Genomic DNA, 17106 nt, shown 5'->3' with positions numbered 1-17106 from the left:
AGGAGCAATGCTATGCTGCCGAATACAAATGCCTTTTGTCATAAGCCACTGTGTTTATCTTGTTTTGTTTTTTTGTTTTTCTAATGGATGCTTCATATGCAAATCTGTTTTCCTATAGACATTGTGGAGGAGTATCAGCTGCCGTATTATGACCTGGTTCCCAGTGACCCTACGTATGAGGAGATGACAGATGTTGTCTGCAGAATGAGACAGAGGCCCTTGCTTGCTATCCGGTGGAACAGTGACAGGGTATAAAGATGTGTTTTATCTTACTGTATTTTGAAACATCAGTACTCAAAATAGAGTAATATAGATCCTGTATAATATAATAGAGATCCTGTATAATATAATAGAGATATGTATAATAGAGATCCTGTATAATGTAATATAGATCCTGTATCATATAATATAGATCCTGTATAATAGAGATCCTGTATAATAGAGCTCCTGTATAATATAATATAGATCCTGTTTAACAGAGGTCCTGCATAATATAATAGAGATCCTGTATAATAGAGATCCTGTATGATATAATATAGATCATGTATAATAGAGGTCTTGTATAATGTAATATAGATCTGTATAATAAAGGTCCTGTATAATAGAGATACTGTATGATATAATATAAATCATGTATAATAGAGGTCCTGTATAATATAATAGAGATTTGTATAATAGAGATCCTGTATAATAGAGGTCCTGTATAATATAATAGAGATCTGTATAATAGAGACCCTGTAAAATATAATAGAGACCCCTTATAATAGAGATCCTGTATAACTGTAATGTTGGTTGCGTTTCAAATGAAGTCTTATGTGTGCTCGTGCCTACAGGGGTTGCAGCAGTTTGGGAAGCTGATGTCCGAATGCTGGGCACACAACCCTGCATCTCGCCTCACGGCCCTCAGGGTGAAGAAGTCTCTGGGCAAAATATTGGAGCACCAGGGCAGCAAACTGTGACAGAGCAGGGTACGAAAGCGGCCCAGCGCCACTTCACACTGACCAATAGCAGAAAGGGATTGTATGGGGAAAAAAACTGCACAACACTAGCAGGGGGGAATATATACTGAAAATAATTAAAAGAATAACGAGCCGGAGAAATTTAATTTGTTGACCAGATATGCATTTCTTTTTCCTGAGCCATCTTTCTCCTAGACCCAGCTGCCTTTCCGGGCTGTGCTTTCTGTGAAAGCTGAGTTAGTTAGTTGTCCAATTCATTTGTGTGAAGGGATCCGGGTCAGGTGGGCAGACTAAGGGAAGGGAGGTCTACATCCTTATTATTTCCACAGATTGGAGGCGCTCTCTCTGCCAATCAAAGCCATAAAACAGTATTTTGTGTACCAAATATTTGGGGTTTTGTACTTTATTTGTCTCTCTAACTATATAATATAGAGCGACAGCAGAATTTGCAAACCTGAGATCTCGTCGTTAACCCAAATTATTTGGTTATTCAGTCCATGACCCACAAGGGTTCACTCCGGCACAACTCCTCCCTTCAATAATCCAAAGTAGTGTGTGTTTATAATTCATCTTCTGTCATTTATGTCAAATGCAAGTAATATTATTATATAACAGCTGGAAATTCCACACTTAATGAAGGACTTAATAATCTTAAAGTGCACACAACATAATCCACAAGCACAGATTTCTTGCTGACAGGTAACATGTTTTGTTTTGTTTTTAACTGCAAAACTCAATATACACATTATTGTTCTCTAGGTAGTACGGTTGTTTTGCAGATGACTACATTAATTAATGAACACGAGCTGGGAAACCCTTGGGTCTCCAGATTTCTATTTCATGTCTTCATGGGTCTCTCATACTCAGTCATACATGAGACCTTCAATTCAACTCTGCTGATTTAAGTTGAAATAATTACTGCTATGGCTTGATGCAAATGTCTCATTTTTTTTTGTTGTTTTGTTTGTTTGTTTGTTTGTTTTTTTGTAACTTGTGTGCAGAATATGTTCTTATCCGCTCTACCACTATGCCTTAATCTGTATATGTGATTTTTTTTTGAGTTTTGAGATGTGGATTTTCAAAACATTCCCAAATAAAAAAAATATTCACTTCTTTAAAACCTGCCTCTCTTCTGGTCAACTACAGCTGTAAGTTAAAACTGGCTTCCACTTCCTGTGTGGGAAGATGGCGGCTCGAATTCACGTTTGGAGCAGCCAAACCCAGTACAGGTGTTGGAAGATGGCGGCCTTTCCCAGTACCGTCCTTGCAGTGTCTTTGTCTACATCTGCATCTAAGTTTGTGTCTTCGTTTGATGGCTGGGAGAGCTGGCGCTGGATCAGCTGGGGGAGCCTGGTCTGCTGCGTCCTGCGGGCCCAGGGACCACGGCCCTGCCCGGAGCTGCTCCCAAAGACGTAATACCGAGGGCGGTCTGAAAGAACGCGGAAGCGGGGCAGGCTAAGCTAACTGCTAGCCCATGCAGACAGGAAGTTCCGATAATATTGAGGGTGGTCTGGCGGCGGCCTCACCTGGTGTCGACTAGGTATTTGGTGTTGTCGTGTGGCGTGTGGGGAGGTGTGTCGAAGGTGTCTGGCTGGGAGAACTAGCGTTGGCTCGGCTGGGGGAGCCTGGTCTGCTGCGTCCGGTGGGCCCAAGGACCACAGCCCTGCCTGGAGCTACACCCGAAGAGGAAACACCGAGGGCGGTCTGACATGATGTGGACACGGGGCAGGCTAAGCTAACTGCTAGCCCATGCAGACCAGCAGTTCCGACAGTCATCCTGACTGGCGTTCTTTTACACTGATTTTTTTGTTTAATTTTGATATATATGTGTTAATTTGGACATAAGTGTTCTTGTAGTTCTTGTAGTTTTTGGATTCCTTTTGTTAAATCTTGAACAGTAACAACCAACCAAACAAGGTCTCCATTTAGTGTTGCATATAAATATAATTTATTATTAGTTTTAAAAATTCTTTCTTACACTTTGTACAGTAACTTGTCCGATGAAATGCAAGCAATTGCTAGTAACATCATGAGAGTGCCAGAAACAGACGGGCCACATCCTCACTATACACAATAATAACAATGAAGCTTGGGAACATCTATGGACTGCAACAGCTAGCGCACTGAAAGTGTACAGATTGTTTTTTTTGTTTTTTTTTAAAGGATGCAAAGTTTGCATAGACGGCTTTACGAAAACCGATAAGACTGTCATGAAAAAAAAAATCAGATTATTCAAGAGCACCTGAAAACCCAACAAGTGCTGCTGCAGCGTCAAAGGAATGTCGCATTTACAATTATCAATAACTATCATACACAGATTCAATGTCATCACACTGTTGATGTTTTCTGTCTTAGTTTAACAAACACATAAATCTGGTTCACGTTCTTTCTTCCAAAACTCAAAACATAAATATATCAATCATTTCAGACCATACCAAACGAACTACAAGAAAAAATACACTTATAATTAGGTGATCGACTCCCGAACAAAATTTACCTCATACGCTGTGTCAATTATTTGGTAAAAGGCAATTGTTATTCAGCTGCATTGGTCCTACAAAAATATACCTATTTTCACAAAGCACATCTTTTATTTCCCAACAGTATCCTCTTCTCCTCTTGTCTCGGTCTCTTTTAATATTGTGAATTTTACCCTTATGTTGGGACATTACGTCTATGCCCCCTTATATACTAGGAACTGATCTAATCAGCAAACAACAACTTTAAAGACCCTCTACCCATTTTTAAACATAAAAAAACCCCAACAACAATGCAATCTTCTAAAGAAAGAAGAAATCTAAAAAAATACAAAAATGCATTATGTAATAAAAAGCATACATACTTATAAAACATTAATAATACATAACGTGATTGGGCACTGATATCTATTATGATGGCAGTTCTAAAACTGCAACAGGACAGAATATCAGTACTCGGACGCTCCACCAGGGGGAGCTGCAACACCGTTCAACGTAATCAGAAACGCCAACGAAATGTGGAAGGACACATGGCAGCGATGACGCAAAGCATTCCATAACAGGCAGTATAAAACACGAAAAGAAGAAATATGTCTGTATAAATAGCTGTATTAAATACTATGGGGACGTGTCAGGTTGTGGACGTGTGTTGGCCTGCGTTAGTTGCCATGGAGACTAGTACGGGTCATGGAAAGTGAGAAAAAAAGCGTCCTCCGATCCACGATTCGCCCTCTTGACGCTGTGATTTCTTATGGCGTGTCTCTTCTGAGACTGTTGTCTGGGGTGAGGGCATTGTCTTAATCTGTCCTTCCAATCCAAACGTCCGTGCAGTTGTTTGCAAAGAAACTGGAGCCAGGGAAACAAAGTGGGACCAGAGAGACCGAAAACACCAAGAGCAAGATGACTTTTACAGACTCTCGTTTAACCTCCAACTTTTTAACACTCCCCCTTTTTGCTGATGTTGGAGCGTGTCATAGCTGAGTACACCTGGGTGCACGGTCTCCTATTACCTCTATTGTGTGTGTGTGTGTGTGTATGTGTGTGTGCCTGCCTGCACTTTTGTGGTGCCGATTAACTGTCTCTCTTCTCCTCTTTTTAGGCCTCTACTCTTTCTCCCTCTCTCTCTCTCGCTCTCTCCCTTTATCTCTCTTACTGAATGACTCCTTCTACCCTGGAATGACGTATTCCCCCGGTGGGCAGATGTCAGTGCTCCGCTGCTACAGGAACAAGGCTGTCGTGCCGTCCCATCTCTTCCAGTACTTGGGCGAGGCGGTTGAGGTTACCGTCGGGGAAATGCTGGGCCTCCCACAGGTCCAGTATCACCCCCGTAGGAGTAGACTTAGTGGCAAAGTAGTTCAGATACCTGAGAGAAGGAAAGGTGAAAGTTTGAAATTGGTTTTCTCTGGGACAGAAGACCCGGGTCAGGATGAGTAGACTTCTTATGACAGTGCAGGATTTCTCAGCTATACATTTATTCCCTCTCTTTGGCTCATCCACATTATTTTGGAGTTCTGTGGTCGATAACATATCTGAAATTAAGTTATGTGTGTGACCACTGGTCATCACACTCACCCTTTTGCGAGAAAATATGTCACGTTGTGAATATGCCTATTCACAACGTGACATATTTTCTCGCACCAATTGTATTTACACATTGAGTGCTGGTTGTGTGTTTTGTAAGTCGTCCTTGAGCGCTCTGAAAGGTGTCCATACATAAAATTCATCATTATTATTATTATTTAAAAACTATTTGACAACTAAAAAAAAAACGTTTGTGGCCTTAGTTTAGTTTTGTGATCAGACTCCTCCGTTATGTGTAACAGGATATCCTCGTTTGTAATTTCACTACACATTATACTTATGAAGAATTAATTTTTCTACAGTGTTCACTACAGCGCCCACATTTTCTTTATTTTGATATACTTTATTAATCCCAAATTATGCTCTGTGGTTAACCCATCCTAGCTGTGTAGCTAGGAGCAGAGTGCAGCCGCCAGGCAGCGCCCGGGGGCCAACTCCAGCTTGTCTTGCCATGCCTGGCCAGGGGCACGGACAGGAGTATTAAACCTAACATGCATGTCTTCTGATGGGGGGGGGGGGGACCGGAGCACCTGGAGAAAACCCACCACAGGAAAACATGCAAACAGAGGACGACCTGGGATGACCCCCAAGGCCGGACAATCCCAGGGTTCAAACCCAGGACCTTCTTGCTGTGATGCAACAGCGCTAACCCCTGCGCCACCGTGCCGCCCAGTTCATGATACACTCAGCTCTAGAACTAGAACACATGCCAAACTGAAATGATTATGTGTAGAGAAGGAAATGGGATACATGGCATGGTCTTATGTCCGTCCTATCACAATAAGAACAGTATAGCAGGAAACAGTCTACCAAACCAATGGCCATGAAGCTTCAGAGCATGTCTCCTCACTCTTTTGGATGTGGTGATGGAGAGATGTCCGATACAGCCAAGGACAAGACTACTGGTGGGCAAATCTCTAAAATGGATACATTTAGATATCGGTAATATATATATATATATTTTTATGGAATTTTCCCCCTTTTTCTCCCAAATTGTACTCGGCCAATTACCCCACTCTTCCAAGCCGTCCCGGTCGCTGCTCTACCCACTCGGCCGAGGCGTTTCGCCAGGGGGACGTAGCGCGTGGGAGGATCATGCTGTTCCCCTCTTCTTCCCCCTCCCCTCCGAACAGGCGCCCCGACCAACCAGAGGAGGCGCTAGTGCAGCGACCAGGACACATACCCACATCCGGCTTCCCAACCGCAGACACGGCCAATTGTGTCTGTAGGGACGCCCGACCAAGCCGGAGGTAACATGGGGATTCGAACCGGCGATCTCCATGTTTGTAGGCAATGGAATAAACTGCTTCGATACCTGGACAGTCAATTTGGGGGTTTACGCATGTGTTTATGCATGAACAGCAACATGCCTCTACCATGTATTTTTAAGAATAAACATTGATGCAGGTGTATTTGTTTGACTGTTTCAACAAAAGTGTATGTGAGTTAGATGGGGGTTCATGTATGTGAGTTAGGTGGGGGTTCATGTATGTGAGTTAGGTGGGGATTCATGTCACCCCGACTCAGAGAACGGCCTGCTAGTTGTCTGGTGGATCTGCACCTGCTGCCTGTGATAACACTGGCCCGGTGAGCTGGGACCTCACAAATGGACACACACCTTACCCTCATCCCGCAATTCACCCTGTCAAAGCGAGAAGGAATGCTGGAGACAGAGAAGAGAGAGGAGCTTCTCTCACCGCTTTCCATTTCTCCATCTGTCACTCTCTTGCCCCCTCTCAAGTCTGTCCCTGTTTTTCTAGTTTGTGTCCAATGAGTGAAGTGACTAAATAAATGTACATAATAGCCATAGACAAAAAAAGATGTACATACACCCACACACACATGCCAAGGTCCTTCACAAACCTGTCTAGGCTGAGTTTGTGAGCCAGCATCCTCCAGTCGTTGCCTCTGGTCTGCGGTGCATCCAGGCTGCTGCATAGCTTCTGTCGGATGGAGACGGGGATGCGGAAAGCGTTGGGCCCCACCAGGGCAGTGATGTTACTGGCTGGGTCCAGCAGAGATGTGTCAATACTCTGGGTGTCCTGAAAAAGTGACAGAAGCACCCCAAAGTTAGCACCTCAGTATGTAAAAGTTGGCTGAATGTGGGTTAAGAGTGATGTTACTTCCTCTAGGCTGTATGCAGAACTGAAATCCTCTAATCTGATCTCACTCCTTCTTTACAGCTAATAGACGTTCCTTGTTATCTTGAGTTTTGACTCATCATCAGTCAGTTAAAATTCATCAAACGGCTATGTAGGAGAGAAGTTCTCAGGGGCAGATTATACGGAAAGTGAAAAGCCTTCCTTTGACTGCCATCCATTCACTGCAGCAAATTCATTAAATATATCTAATCTGGTGGGGAAAAGGGCTCTAGGTCTGGCTACAGAAACAAAGGCAAGGCACAAAGAGAGATGAGCAATTTCAATGCAGACACAACTCTCCATGCCTGTACTGTAGTTCTGTGCTCATAACTGAGCACAAAGCTTGTGCGCTTCGCCATCTCTCCAACTCTGTTCTCTAGGCCAACCTGCCTTTGTGAAGTAGGAGTGGAGGGTGATTGTTCCCCCTCCACCCCACTCCGCTCTGCTCTGTATCTGGCTATCGCAGGCAGGACTAGATGGTGGCTGAAGGGTCAACACTCTCTGCCTTCAGCCTTGTCTGTCTTTGTGAATACAGCAGTGAGAGGCCAGGGGAAACGGCAGAGTAAACCTATTCAAGAACCTCTCACAACAGATTATAAGGTAAGAAAAATGAAGGAGAGAACACATTACCTTTTTGTCAAAAGACCCTGCTTTGTGTTATTTGTGAATACAAAAAAAAATCTATTACCCAATAGCAAAACCAGTATTCAGAAAATATCAGAGCTTCTCCTTCAATATATGTATGTATGTCTGTCTGTCTGTCTGTCTGTCTGTCTGTCTGTCTGTCTGTCTGTCTGTCTGTCTGTCTGTATGTGGATGGATGGATGGATGGATGGATGGATGGATGGATGGATGGATAGATAGATAGATAGATAGATAGATAGATAGATAGATAGATAGATAGATAGATAGATAGATAGATAGATAGATAGATAGATAGATAGATAGATAGATAGATAGATAGATAGATAGATAGATAGATAGATAGATAGATAGATAGATAAAAGGACAGATGGATGGATGATGGGTAGGTAGGTAGGTAGATGTAGGTAGGTAGGTAGGTAGGTAGGTAGGTAGATAGGGTAGACCTCTGACAGAGTGGTGTTTAGCTGGAAGATCTGTCCTTCTCCCTCCACCTGCCGCACACACAGTTTGCAGGCCAAGTCCACGGTGCTGGGAGAGAACCGCTCCAAAGTAAAACTACAATGGAGGTTTCTCTGAGAGCCGCTCCACACTTGTTGGAAGGACAACTCCTGCAGAGGACACCAGAGAAAAGAGTGGAGAACTGAAAGGGTTACTTAACTGTCAGGAGAAGTAGTGGGTAATAGTGAATACGCTTTGATTTTCTGGAAGTGTTTACAATCAGTTTACCTGGTACTTGGCAAGTAGCTTACTCTTCCATAGTGTGTGGGGGATGTCATGGATTGAGAGTCTCAGGTTGTGGGTGCTATCTTTAAAGTTTAGTGTCTTTGGTTCATCCAACAACTTCCCACCCATTTGTTTCTCCATTTGCAGGACTTCCTAAAATATAAAAACATACATGTGATTAATGTGCACCAAAACATGACATAACGCCGTGTGCACATTCTGCCCATACGGAAGGTGGGAAAGTACTTAATTTCCCTCTTCGTTACATGTGCTGCTTAAGAGGCTTGTTCTTGGGAATTATTTGTAATTTGCAGCAATTACTTTGAAGGTGATTTCCAAAATAATTGCACATATTATTTTATTTTTTTGTGTGGACCCCCCCCTTTTACCCCAATTGTATCCGGCCAATTACCCCACTCTTCCGAGCCGTGCTGGTCGCTGCTCCACCCCCTCTGCCGATCCGGGGAGGGCTGCAGACTACCACATGCCTCCTCCGATACATGTGGAGTCGCCAGCTGCTTCTTTTCACCTGACAGTGAGGAGTTTCACCACCAGGGGGACAGTGCGTGAGAGGATCACGCTATTCCCCCCAGTTCCCCCTCCCCCCGAACAGGTGTCTGACCGACCACAGGAGGCGCTAGTGCAGTGACCAGGACACATACCCACATCCGACTTCCCACCCGCAGACATGGCCAATTGTGTCTGTAGGGATGCCCGACCAAGCCGGAGGCAACACGGGGATTCAAACCAGTGATCCTCGTGTTGGTAGGCAACAGAATAGACCACTAAGCTACTCGGACGCCCTTCACATATTCTTAATATTCAATTCAAGGCTTTCTGTGCAAAGTAAGCCAAACTCAGCCATGTACTGCTGCCCATCCAGCAAGATTGCTATCATTTCTCATTGTGCGTTCCCAAACCTAATAACCATGTCCAATACTCCTCCTCAATGTAATAATCCTTCTTTATCTCTTCGTGTAGGTGGATGGAGGTATTAAACAGAATTTAGGTGCGAAGAATACCCCAGGGGAGGGGGATAAAATTTGCTCATATTTATGAGGGCACAGCGGCAGTTTGCTAGGAGCAGCTTGGCTATTGAAATCATATTCAAATACATGCACTCATCTCCCCTTATGGTGGCACACAAACACAAAGGCTCCCCGTCCTGCCTCCCACATGACATCTGCTGGCTACGCCCACTCACTCACACACACACACACACACACGTACAGATATACAATATCAACTAAGTCAAAAACACAAACTCACAAACGATATTAATGCTACAATGCTATAATCTCTTTGTTTTGTGGGCACAAACATGGACGTAGATGCTAAAACATGCATCGGCACATATTTACTCACAAACACACAAATTCACATACACACCCATTCACAATAGCGATTCAGTGAAAAAGACCCTCACAAACATTATTCATTCTGCAAACTCTTTGTTTTGCAAATACACTTTAACAATCACAAACATGTGCAGAGCGTCTAACACATCCATTTGCACATACTCACACACAAATTTGCATAAACACACACACATACACACACACACACACACACACACACACACACACACACACACACACACACACACAGTGCTCACCTTCAGTGCATCTTGTGTATCATCCAGGCAGTAGACTCTGATGTTGTACTCCATGGCGGGGCAGGTGACGGGGCCAAAAATGGCCAGTTTGAGGCGCTTTGTGGTGGCTGCACTGAGAGACTGTCCCACCAGACAGTAGGTGCCTAGGGTCTCTGTCAGGATGTGGCAGGCTTCATCGTCCATTTGGATGTAGCACGGCGTGGTGAAATTCTCCTCTCCTACTACCACCACGTCCTAGAGCGGGGAAGGGGAGAGAAGAGAAGGGGTGAAGTGTAATAAGGGCTACTGGGTTTGTATTACAGCTGTGCAGTGGAGCCACTATTTATATATGTATCTGTATTTGTTGGGATGCTCAAATTATTTGGACGTGTATGAGGATACGAGCCAGAAGTGGGCAGGCCTTGAGCAGGAAGTTACCCAAAATGAATAGGAAAGCCTGTTTTAGATGTAGATCCACTGCCACTGATTTCGTTATCTGTGTCTTTTCCTATGACTAAAACTGAAAACTGAAACATGTGTGATGTAAAAGCTGAACAATAGTATCCTAAACCCCATGTTGGAAAACAGTAACCTAAAATGTAATAGTGTACATAATCAATACCCCCCCATCCTCTTGAATGGGGGTGGGTTATTGATTAGTGTACATTACTGACAGAGATGGGCAGTATTCTAATTGAGGTGAACACGAATGCCTTTACTGTCATCGTACATGTGCAGAAAGATTCAATGTGCAGTATCAAGCTACACAGAAGGAGTTAAATATAAATAAGATAGTTGGTTAGTTAGTTTTGTTTATTATCCTTTCGGAAATACCCTTGGTGTCTGTGGCAACTGTCAGACAAATACAACCACAACAGAAAAGACATTACAGTTAAAGACAGACATTTAACAACAAAGTGCTCCACAGCAACATCACAAACAATAAAGAATTATTCATCCATCCATCCATTATCCAAACCGCTTGTCCTTACTCAGGGTCACGGGGATGCTGGAGCCTGTCCCAGCAGTCATTGGGTGGCAGGCGGGGAGACACCCTGGACAGGCCGCCAGGCCATCACAGGGCCGACTCACACACACACTTAGGGACAATTTAGTGTGGCTGATTCACCTGACCTAAATGTCTTTGGACTGTGGGAGGAAACCGGAGCACCCGGAGGAACCCCATGCAGACATGGGGAGAACATGCAAACTGCACACAGAGGATAACCTGGGATGACCCCCAAGGTTGGACTACCCGAGCGCTCAAACTCAGGCCTTTTTGCTATGAGATGACCGTGCTAACCACTGTGCCGCCGTGCCGCCAATAATGAATTAACTACAACAACATACAAACGACACACACCTCATATCATCAGGATTTGTTTAACAATGCTATATTGGAAGGTATAAGGGATCTCGGGGCACGGGAAGACCATAGGAGAAGTACCTTGTACTCGTGTCCTTATGGTAACAACTCGTATTCACCATAGAGAGGCTGTGCTACATCACTGAGGATCGCCCACCCATTCCCTGCCACTCGGGACTCACAAAGCCCTTTCATACTGTGTTGTTGTTTACCTGCAATCCTGCTCGACGTATTAACAATCTTATTTTTCCCCCCTTTTTCTGCCCAACTGAATTTGGCCAATTACCCCACTCTTCTGAGCCATCTAGGTCGCTGCTCCACCCCCTCTGCCGATCCGGGGAGGGCTGCAGACTACCACATGCCTCCTCCGGTACATGTGGAGTCGCCAGCTGCTTCTTTTCACCTGACAGTGAGGAGTTTCGCCAGGGGGACGGAGCACGTGGGAGGATCACGCTGTTCCCCCCAGTTCACCTCCCCCCGAACAGGCGCCCCGACTGACCAGAGGAGGCGCTAGTGCAGCGACCAGGACAAACACGCACCCACCGACACAGCCAATTGTGTCTGTAGGGACGCCCGACCAAGCCGGAGGTAACACAGGGATTCGAACTGGATATCCCCGTGTTGGTAGACAATGGCATAGACCACTACGCTACCCGGACGCCCACTGACAATCTTATTGAGCTTGTTCTTGTTAACTACAGACAGTGAGAAACACCAAGCAAGAAAGCAAACATTTAGGATACTCTCCACAAATGAATGATAAAAAGGAGCCAGTTTATGTCCGTCCAGTCCAAACTGTCGATGCTTCCACAGGAAGTATAATCCTCTCCTGTAAATGACACCTGTGTTTAAATCCTATGTGAGTTTTTCATCAATTACTGTCCCTAGATATTTATATTCATTTACCAGTTCAACGGAGTCACCATTAACAGCTACTTGTTGCTGTGTCCTTCAGCTCGCTCTGAAATCACAGATCATCTCCTTATTTTCTTGGTATTTGGCTGAAGAAAACCAGCGTGACACCAATTAACAAACTCATCCATAAATCCATGCTACTTTGTTTCATCTTCAGTGATCAAACCAATAATCACTGTATCATCAGCAATATTTAACATTGAAAATATCAGACGATTTAGCCAGCCCCACATTCGTTTGTGGCGCTGGAGAGCTAGCGCTCCCTTGTGGGGCCCTAGTGTTGGTGATAATAGGGGAGAACGCTACAGCATTTACTCTGGCACACTATGATCTATCAGTCAAAAAGGACTCCACCCATCTGATGATTCTGCTATTCACCGCTAACTGTAACAGCCTTTCCATTACAATATGCAGACTTACAGTACTGAATGCAGATGAAAACGGCATAAACATGGTGCGGACGTATCGTTTTAGTTGATCAAGATGACAGTACATCCTATGAAATACATACATAAGAACATCTTCCGTGCTCCTTGCCCTTGTATATATGCAAGGGAGGCTCTAGCGCAGCGACCAGGACACATGCCCACGCCCGGCTTCCCACCCGCAGACACATCCAATTGTGTCCGGAAGGATGCCCGACCAAGCCGGAGGTAACACGTGGATTCGAACCACCGATCCCTGTGTTGGCAACAGAATAGACCGCCATGCCACCCGGACACCCGTTTGTAATGCCTGACATCACTGTATATGCGAGCTAGCGGGGGAAGAATTATCTAGAGCACTTGCAGTTGTTCCTTGCAACTGTGCTCATGCCAGGGCATATTTCTCTTTCATTAGTGGTGTCCGGCTGAAGGATGACACTATGTTCTGTCTCTATAGTGCGTCTCTCTCTTTTACTGCCTGACTCTCTCCCTGTCTCTCACCCTCTCATTTCACCTCTTTCTTTAATCCTAATGCTTCTCTGAGTAGTGCCCTGGCATTAATTCAGACCATTATGAAAGACAGAAGAGGAATTACAGTATTTTATTGTGAGCGAGGCCGTTTAACAGCGGTATAATGGTTAGTCATTAGACTCCTCAGCTGATCCTGGGGGCTGGGGCTGGGGCTTGTACTGAGTTGATCATTTCAAGACACAATGGGAAAGAAGTCTACTGCTTCATATGCAGGTGTGCAACCGCATGCAACACAGGATATGAACACACTCAGACAAACACATAAATTAACACGTCAACACATTCATCGTTGGGAATTATTTGGTGGCGTATAAGGGATATGTCTTTTTAAGTGTCTTTGTCCACGTCGTTTGATGGCTGGGAGAGCTGGCACTGGACCGGCTGGGGGAGCCTGGTCTGCTCCGTCCTGTGGACCCAGGGACCACGGCCCTGCCTGGAGCTGTGTCCGAAGAGGGAACACAGAGGGCGGTCTGACAGGATGCAGAAGTGGGGCACTGGCAGTTCTGGTAAGACCGAGGGTGGTCTGGCAGCGGCCTCGCCAGGCGCTGACTGTGTTTTTTGTGTCACCATGTAGAGTGCGGGAAGGTGTGTCGAAGGTGTCTGGCTGGGACAGCTGGTGTTGGATCAGCTGGGGGAGCCTGGTCTGCTGCATCCGGTGGGCCCAGGGACTACAGCCCTGCCTGGAGCTGCACCCGAGGAGGAAACACCGAGGACGATCTGGCCCGTGCAGACAGGCATTTCCAACAGTCATCTTGATGTTAGCTCTCTTCGACAGCGATTTATTTATTTATTTATCTATCTATTGATCTGTTTACTTATCTGTCTATTTATTTATTATTTTTAGATAGGTTGGATTTAGGTGTTTTCTATTTTTTGTAGTTTGGATATATGTGTTCTTGTAGTTTGGATATGTGTTTTTGTCTTTGTGTTGCACTGCTGTTGGCCAGGGGGGAAACAACATTTGGTTTCGTTTCATGTGCGTAGGTGCATGAAATGAAACGACAAATAAAAGTTCCTGATTCCTGATTAAGAGCAATATTTACAAAGACTTCCAAACACTGAGACCTGCTGTCTTTGTTGTCACCACACATCCCCGTTTCTTCCATGACACCATGCATGTGTGTGTGTGCATGAATGGATGGACATAATCCAAAAGAGTGGGTGACTTTTCACTCTGGGTGTTGCTAATAAAAAATATTTTTGCACACTGAAGCTATAAAGTGTTTGTCTCCCCCACTTCCTCTTCTGTTTCTATTTCAGTAATGAATACTTACATTGACAGATCATGCCACATAAAGCAATATCTCACACTACCTCACATGTGCCTCGGTGGTCGGCTACAGCGGGAAGAAACACTCCATAAAGCAAGCGGACATCACCTTTGAATATCACCATCCGTACGTCTGACAGGCCAGAGATGCAATCGATAGTTATTTCTCTCCGAATATAATCAGTTCACCCTGACCGGCTTTATTGGCTGCATCCAAGCAATTCATCAATGTCACAAATCACATGTGGGTAATAACAAGATATAATATATATCCTTATCCAATGACCCTAGAGTGGCTGAAAGACAAATATGAATTCCTATATCGAAGAGATATTTTTTTATTCAAGAAAATTAACCTCTGACAAAGATAACAGAAAAATAAATATAAGTAGATATGGGGAATTACACAAATTATTCATCCATCCATCCATCCATTATCTGAACCTCTCATCCTGCTCTCAGGGTCGCAGAATGCTGGAGCCTATCCCAGCAGTAATTGGGCGGCGGGCGGGGAGACACCCTGGACAGGCCGCCAGTCCATCACAGGGCCTACACACACACACCGAGGGACAATTTAGTACGGCCAATTCACCTGACCTACATGTCTTTGGACTGTGGGAGGAAACCGGAGCCCCCAGAGTAAACCCACACAGACACGGGGAGAACATGCAAACTCCACACAGAGGATGACCCGGGATGACCCCCAACGTTGGACTACCCTGGGGCTCAAACCCAGGACTTTCTTGCTGTGAGGCCACTGCGCCAACCACTGTGCCACCCTGCCGCCAGCTGCACACTAGTGTCTTTGTTTTCCAACTCTCAGCAGAGACTCTGACAGCTTTTTCTGGTTTGCATGCGACCGCATTACACCCATGGTGAGGATTGTGTAAAAGTGTCTGAAAAGTCATTTGTTTTGACCAATTGTGAATAATGAGCTGACAAAAGGTCATATGTTATAGATGGGCGGGAATCCAATCACATTAGATGGACTACAAAAGGGGGTACAAATGGGACCTGCCATGCCTGTGATGGCTTAGCTGCATCCAAAAGAGACACGTTTATTGCAAATCATGACGCATGGCTCCAAGAAATGGAGTTACCATCCTTTGACAGATGAGAAAGTAAGGAGTACATCTTGATCATTTCTATAAGTTATCAACCGTTTAATTCCTGTTTAAACTTATGAGTGGAGTTTTATTCTGTTATCAACATACATTTAATGATGATGAGAATACTTGAAAATCTATCTTTGGAAATAGAGAGGTTGTTACTGCAATGACAATGGACCAATGATAACCTTGTTCAGGCCTTACATCCTGGTGGTTTGAAGGATCTGGACTGTACTGGACAGAGACTGATGTAACCAAACTTCAGGGATCCTTAAAGCTGGGATTGACCTGGTGTGACTGTGTTTTTTTCCCCCAAGACTCCCAGGATTTTTAATCCTGGAAAATACCAGGATTCTGTGTCGATCGATAGATAGATAGACAGATAGAGCTAGATCAATAGATAGATAGATAGATCGACAGATCGATCGATCGATAGATAGATAGATAGATAGATAGATAGATAGATAGATAGATAGATAGATAGATAGATAGATAGATAGATAGATAGATAGATAGATAGATAGATAGATAGATAGATAGATAGATAGATAGATAGATGGATGGATAGATAGAGCTAGATCAATAGATAGATAGATAGATAGATAGATAGATAGATAGATAGATAGATAGATAGATAGATAGATAGATTGATCAATAGATCGATAGATAGATAGATCGATAGATAGATAGATAGATAGATAGATAGATAGATAGATAGATAGATAGATAGATAGATAGACAGACAGACAGACAGACAGACAGACAGACAGACAGACAGACAGACAGACAGACAGACAGACAGACAGACAGACAGACAGAGATCCTTTTTTTTCCAGGATGGCCAGAGGGCTGTTTTCACCCCCATGTCTGACACGTCTCAATTCAGCATCAGCACTGTTAACATCTCTATTGTTGAGCTAAAGATATACAGTCAACAGTCCCTGTCTTCAAAATAATGATACAGAATGTTGATTTGGTTCCATTAAAAAAAAAAAAAAACCCACATCAAAACAGTGATAGACCGATGATCTACCACTCCACAATGCCTCCCATTGTGCATCCCGTAGCTCACCTCCCAATGGTTCTGCTGCGATTGGCTCTTGAGCTGGATCAACCAATCCTGCTGGCTGTCAGACACAGCACAGTGGTGCATGGTAATGATGACAGGTCGGGTCAACAAGGCTCCCGGGGGACCACAGCACACCACCGGGCTCAGTACTGTCTGGCCGTCATCTACTGAGGGCCTGGAGGAGCGCATAGAGTAACACACACACACACCCCACACATACAAGAGTACATACACGGGCTGATTAGGAGTGATATGACAGTAGTTTCAGTGTATGTTAGACGTGCTGGGGCTGCCGGGGGTA

The 17106-nt window shown here is 44.4% G+C and overlaps 2 protein-coding genes across 3 annotated transcripts in view; one reads left to right on the top strand and one right to left on the bottom strand.

The window, feature by feature from the left end:
* The window catches only part of bmpr1bb (bone morphogenetic protein receptor, type IBb), a 37362-nt gene extending 36403 nt beyond the window's left edge, over positions 1-959 (top strand). Inside the window, exons 10-11 of the mRNA XM_056290428.1 lie at positions 119-249; positions 834-959. Of these exons, the coding sequence (XP_056146403.1) occupies positions 119-249; positions 834-959 (257 nt within the window). The remainder of the gene's footprint in view (positions 1-118; positions 250-833) is intronic.
* A 1936-nt stretch (positions 960-2895) lies between these two features.
* unc5cb (unc-5 netrin receptor Cb) overlaps positions 2896-17106 on the bottom strand; it is a 198617-nt gene continuing 184406 nt past the window's right edge. For both annotated transcript variants that reach the window (XM_056291130.1, XM_056291131.1), the window contains 6 exons: positions 16809-16980; positions 10142-10375; positions 8530-8679; positions 8247-8411; positions 6881-7059; positions 2896-4799 (listed from right to left, as the gene is read on the bottom strand). In XM_056291130.1, coding sequence (XP_056147105.1) covers positions 4640-4799; positions 6881-7059; positions 8247-8411; positions 8530-8679; positions 10142-10375; positions 16809-16980 — 1060 coding nt within the window. In that variant the 3' untranslated portion in view covers positions 2896-4639. The remainder of the gene's footprint in view (positions 4800-6880; positions 7060-8246; positions 8412-8529; positions 8680-10141; positions 10376-16808; positions 16981-17106) is intronic.

Source organism: Lampris incognitus, chromosome 12 (genome assembly GCF_029633865.1).
Source record: "Lampris incognitus isolate fLamInc1 chromosome 12, fLamInc1.hap2, whole genome shotgun sequence".
In the NCBI taxonomy this organism is placed as follows: Eukaryota; Metazoa; Chordata; class Actinopteri; order Lampriformes; family Lampridae; genus Lampris; species Lampris incognitus.
Note: the sequence above shows the minus strand (reverse complement) of the source record. Positions and strands in the feature narration are given on the sequence as shown.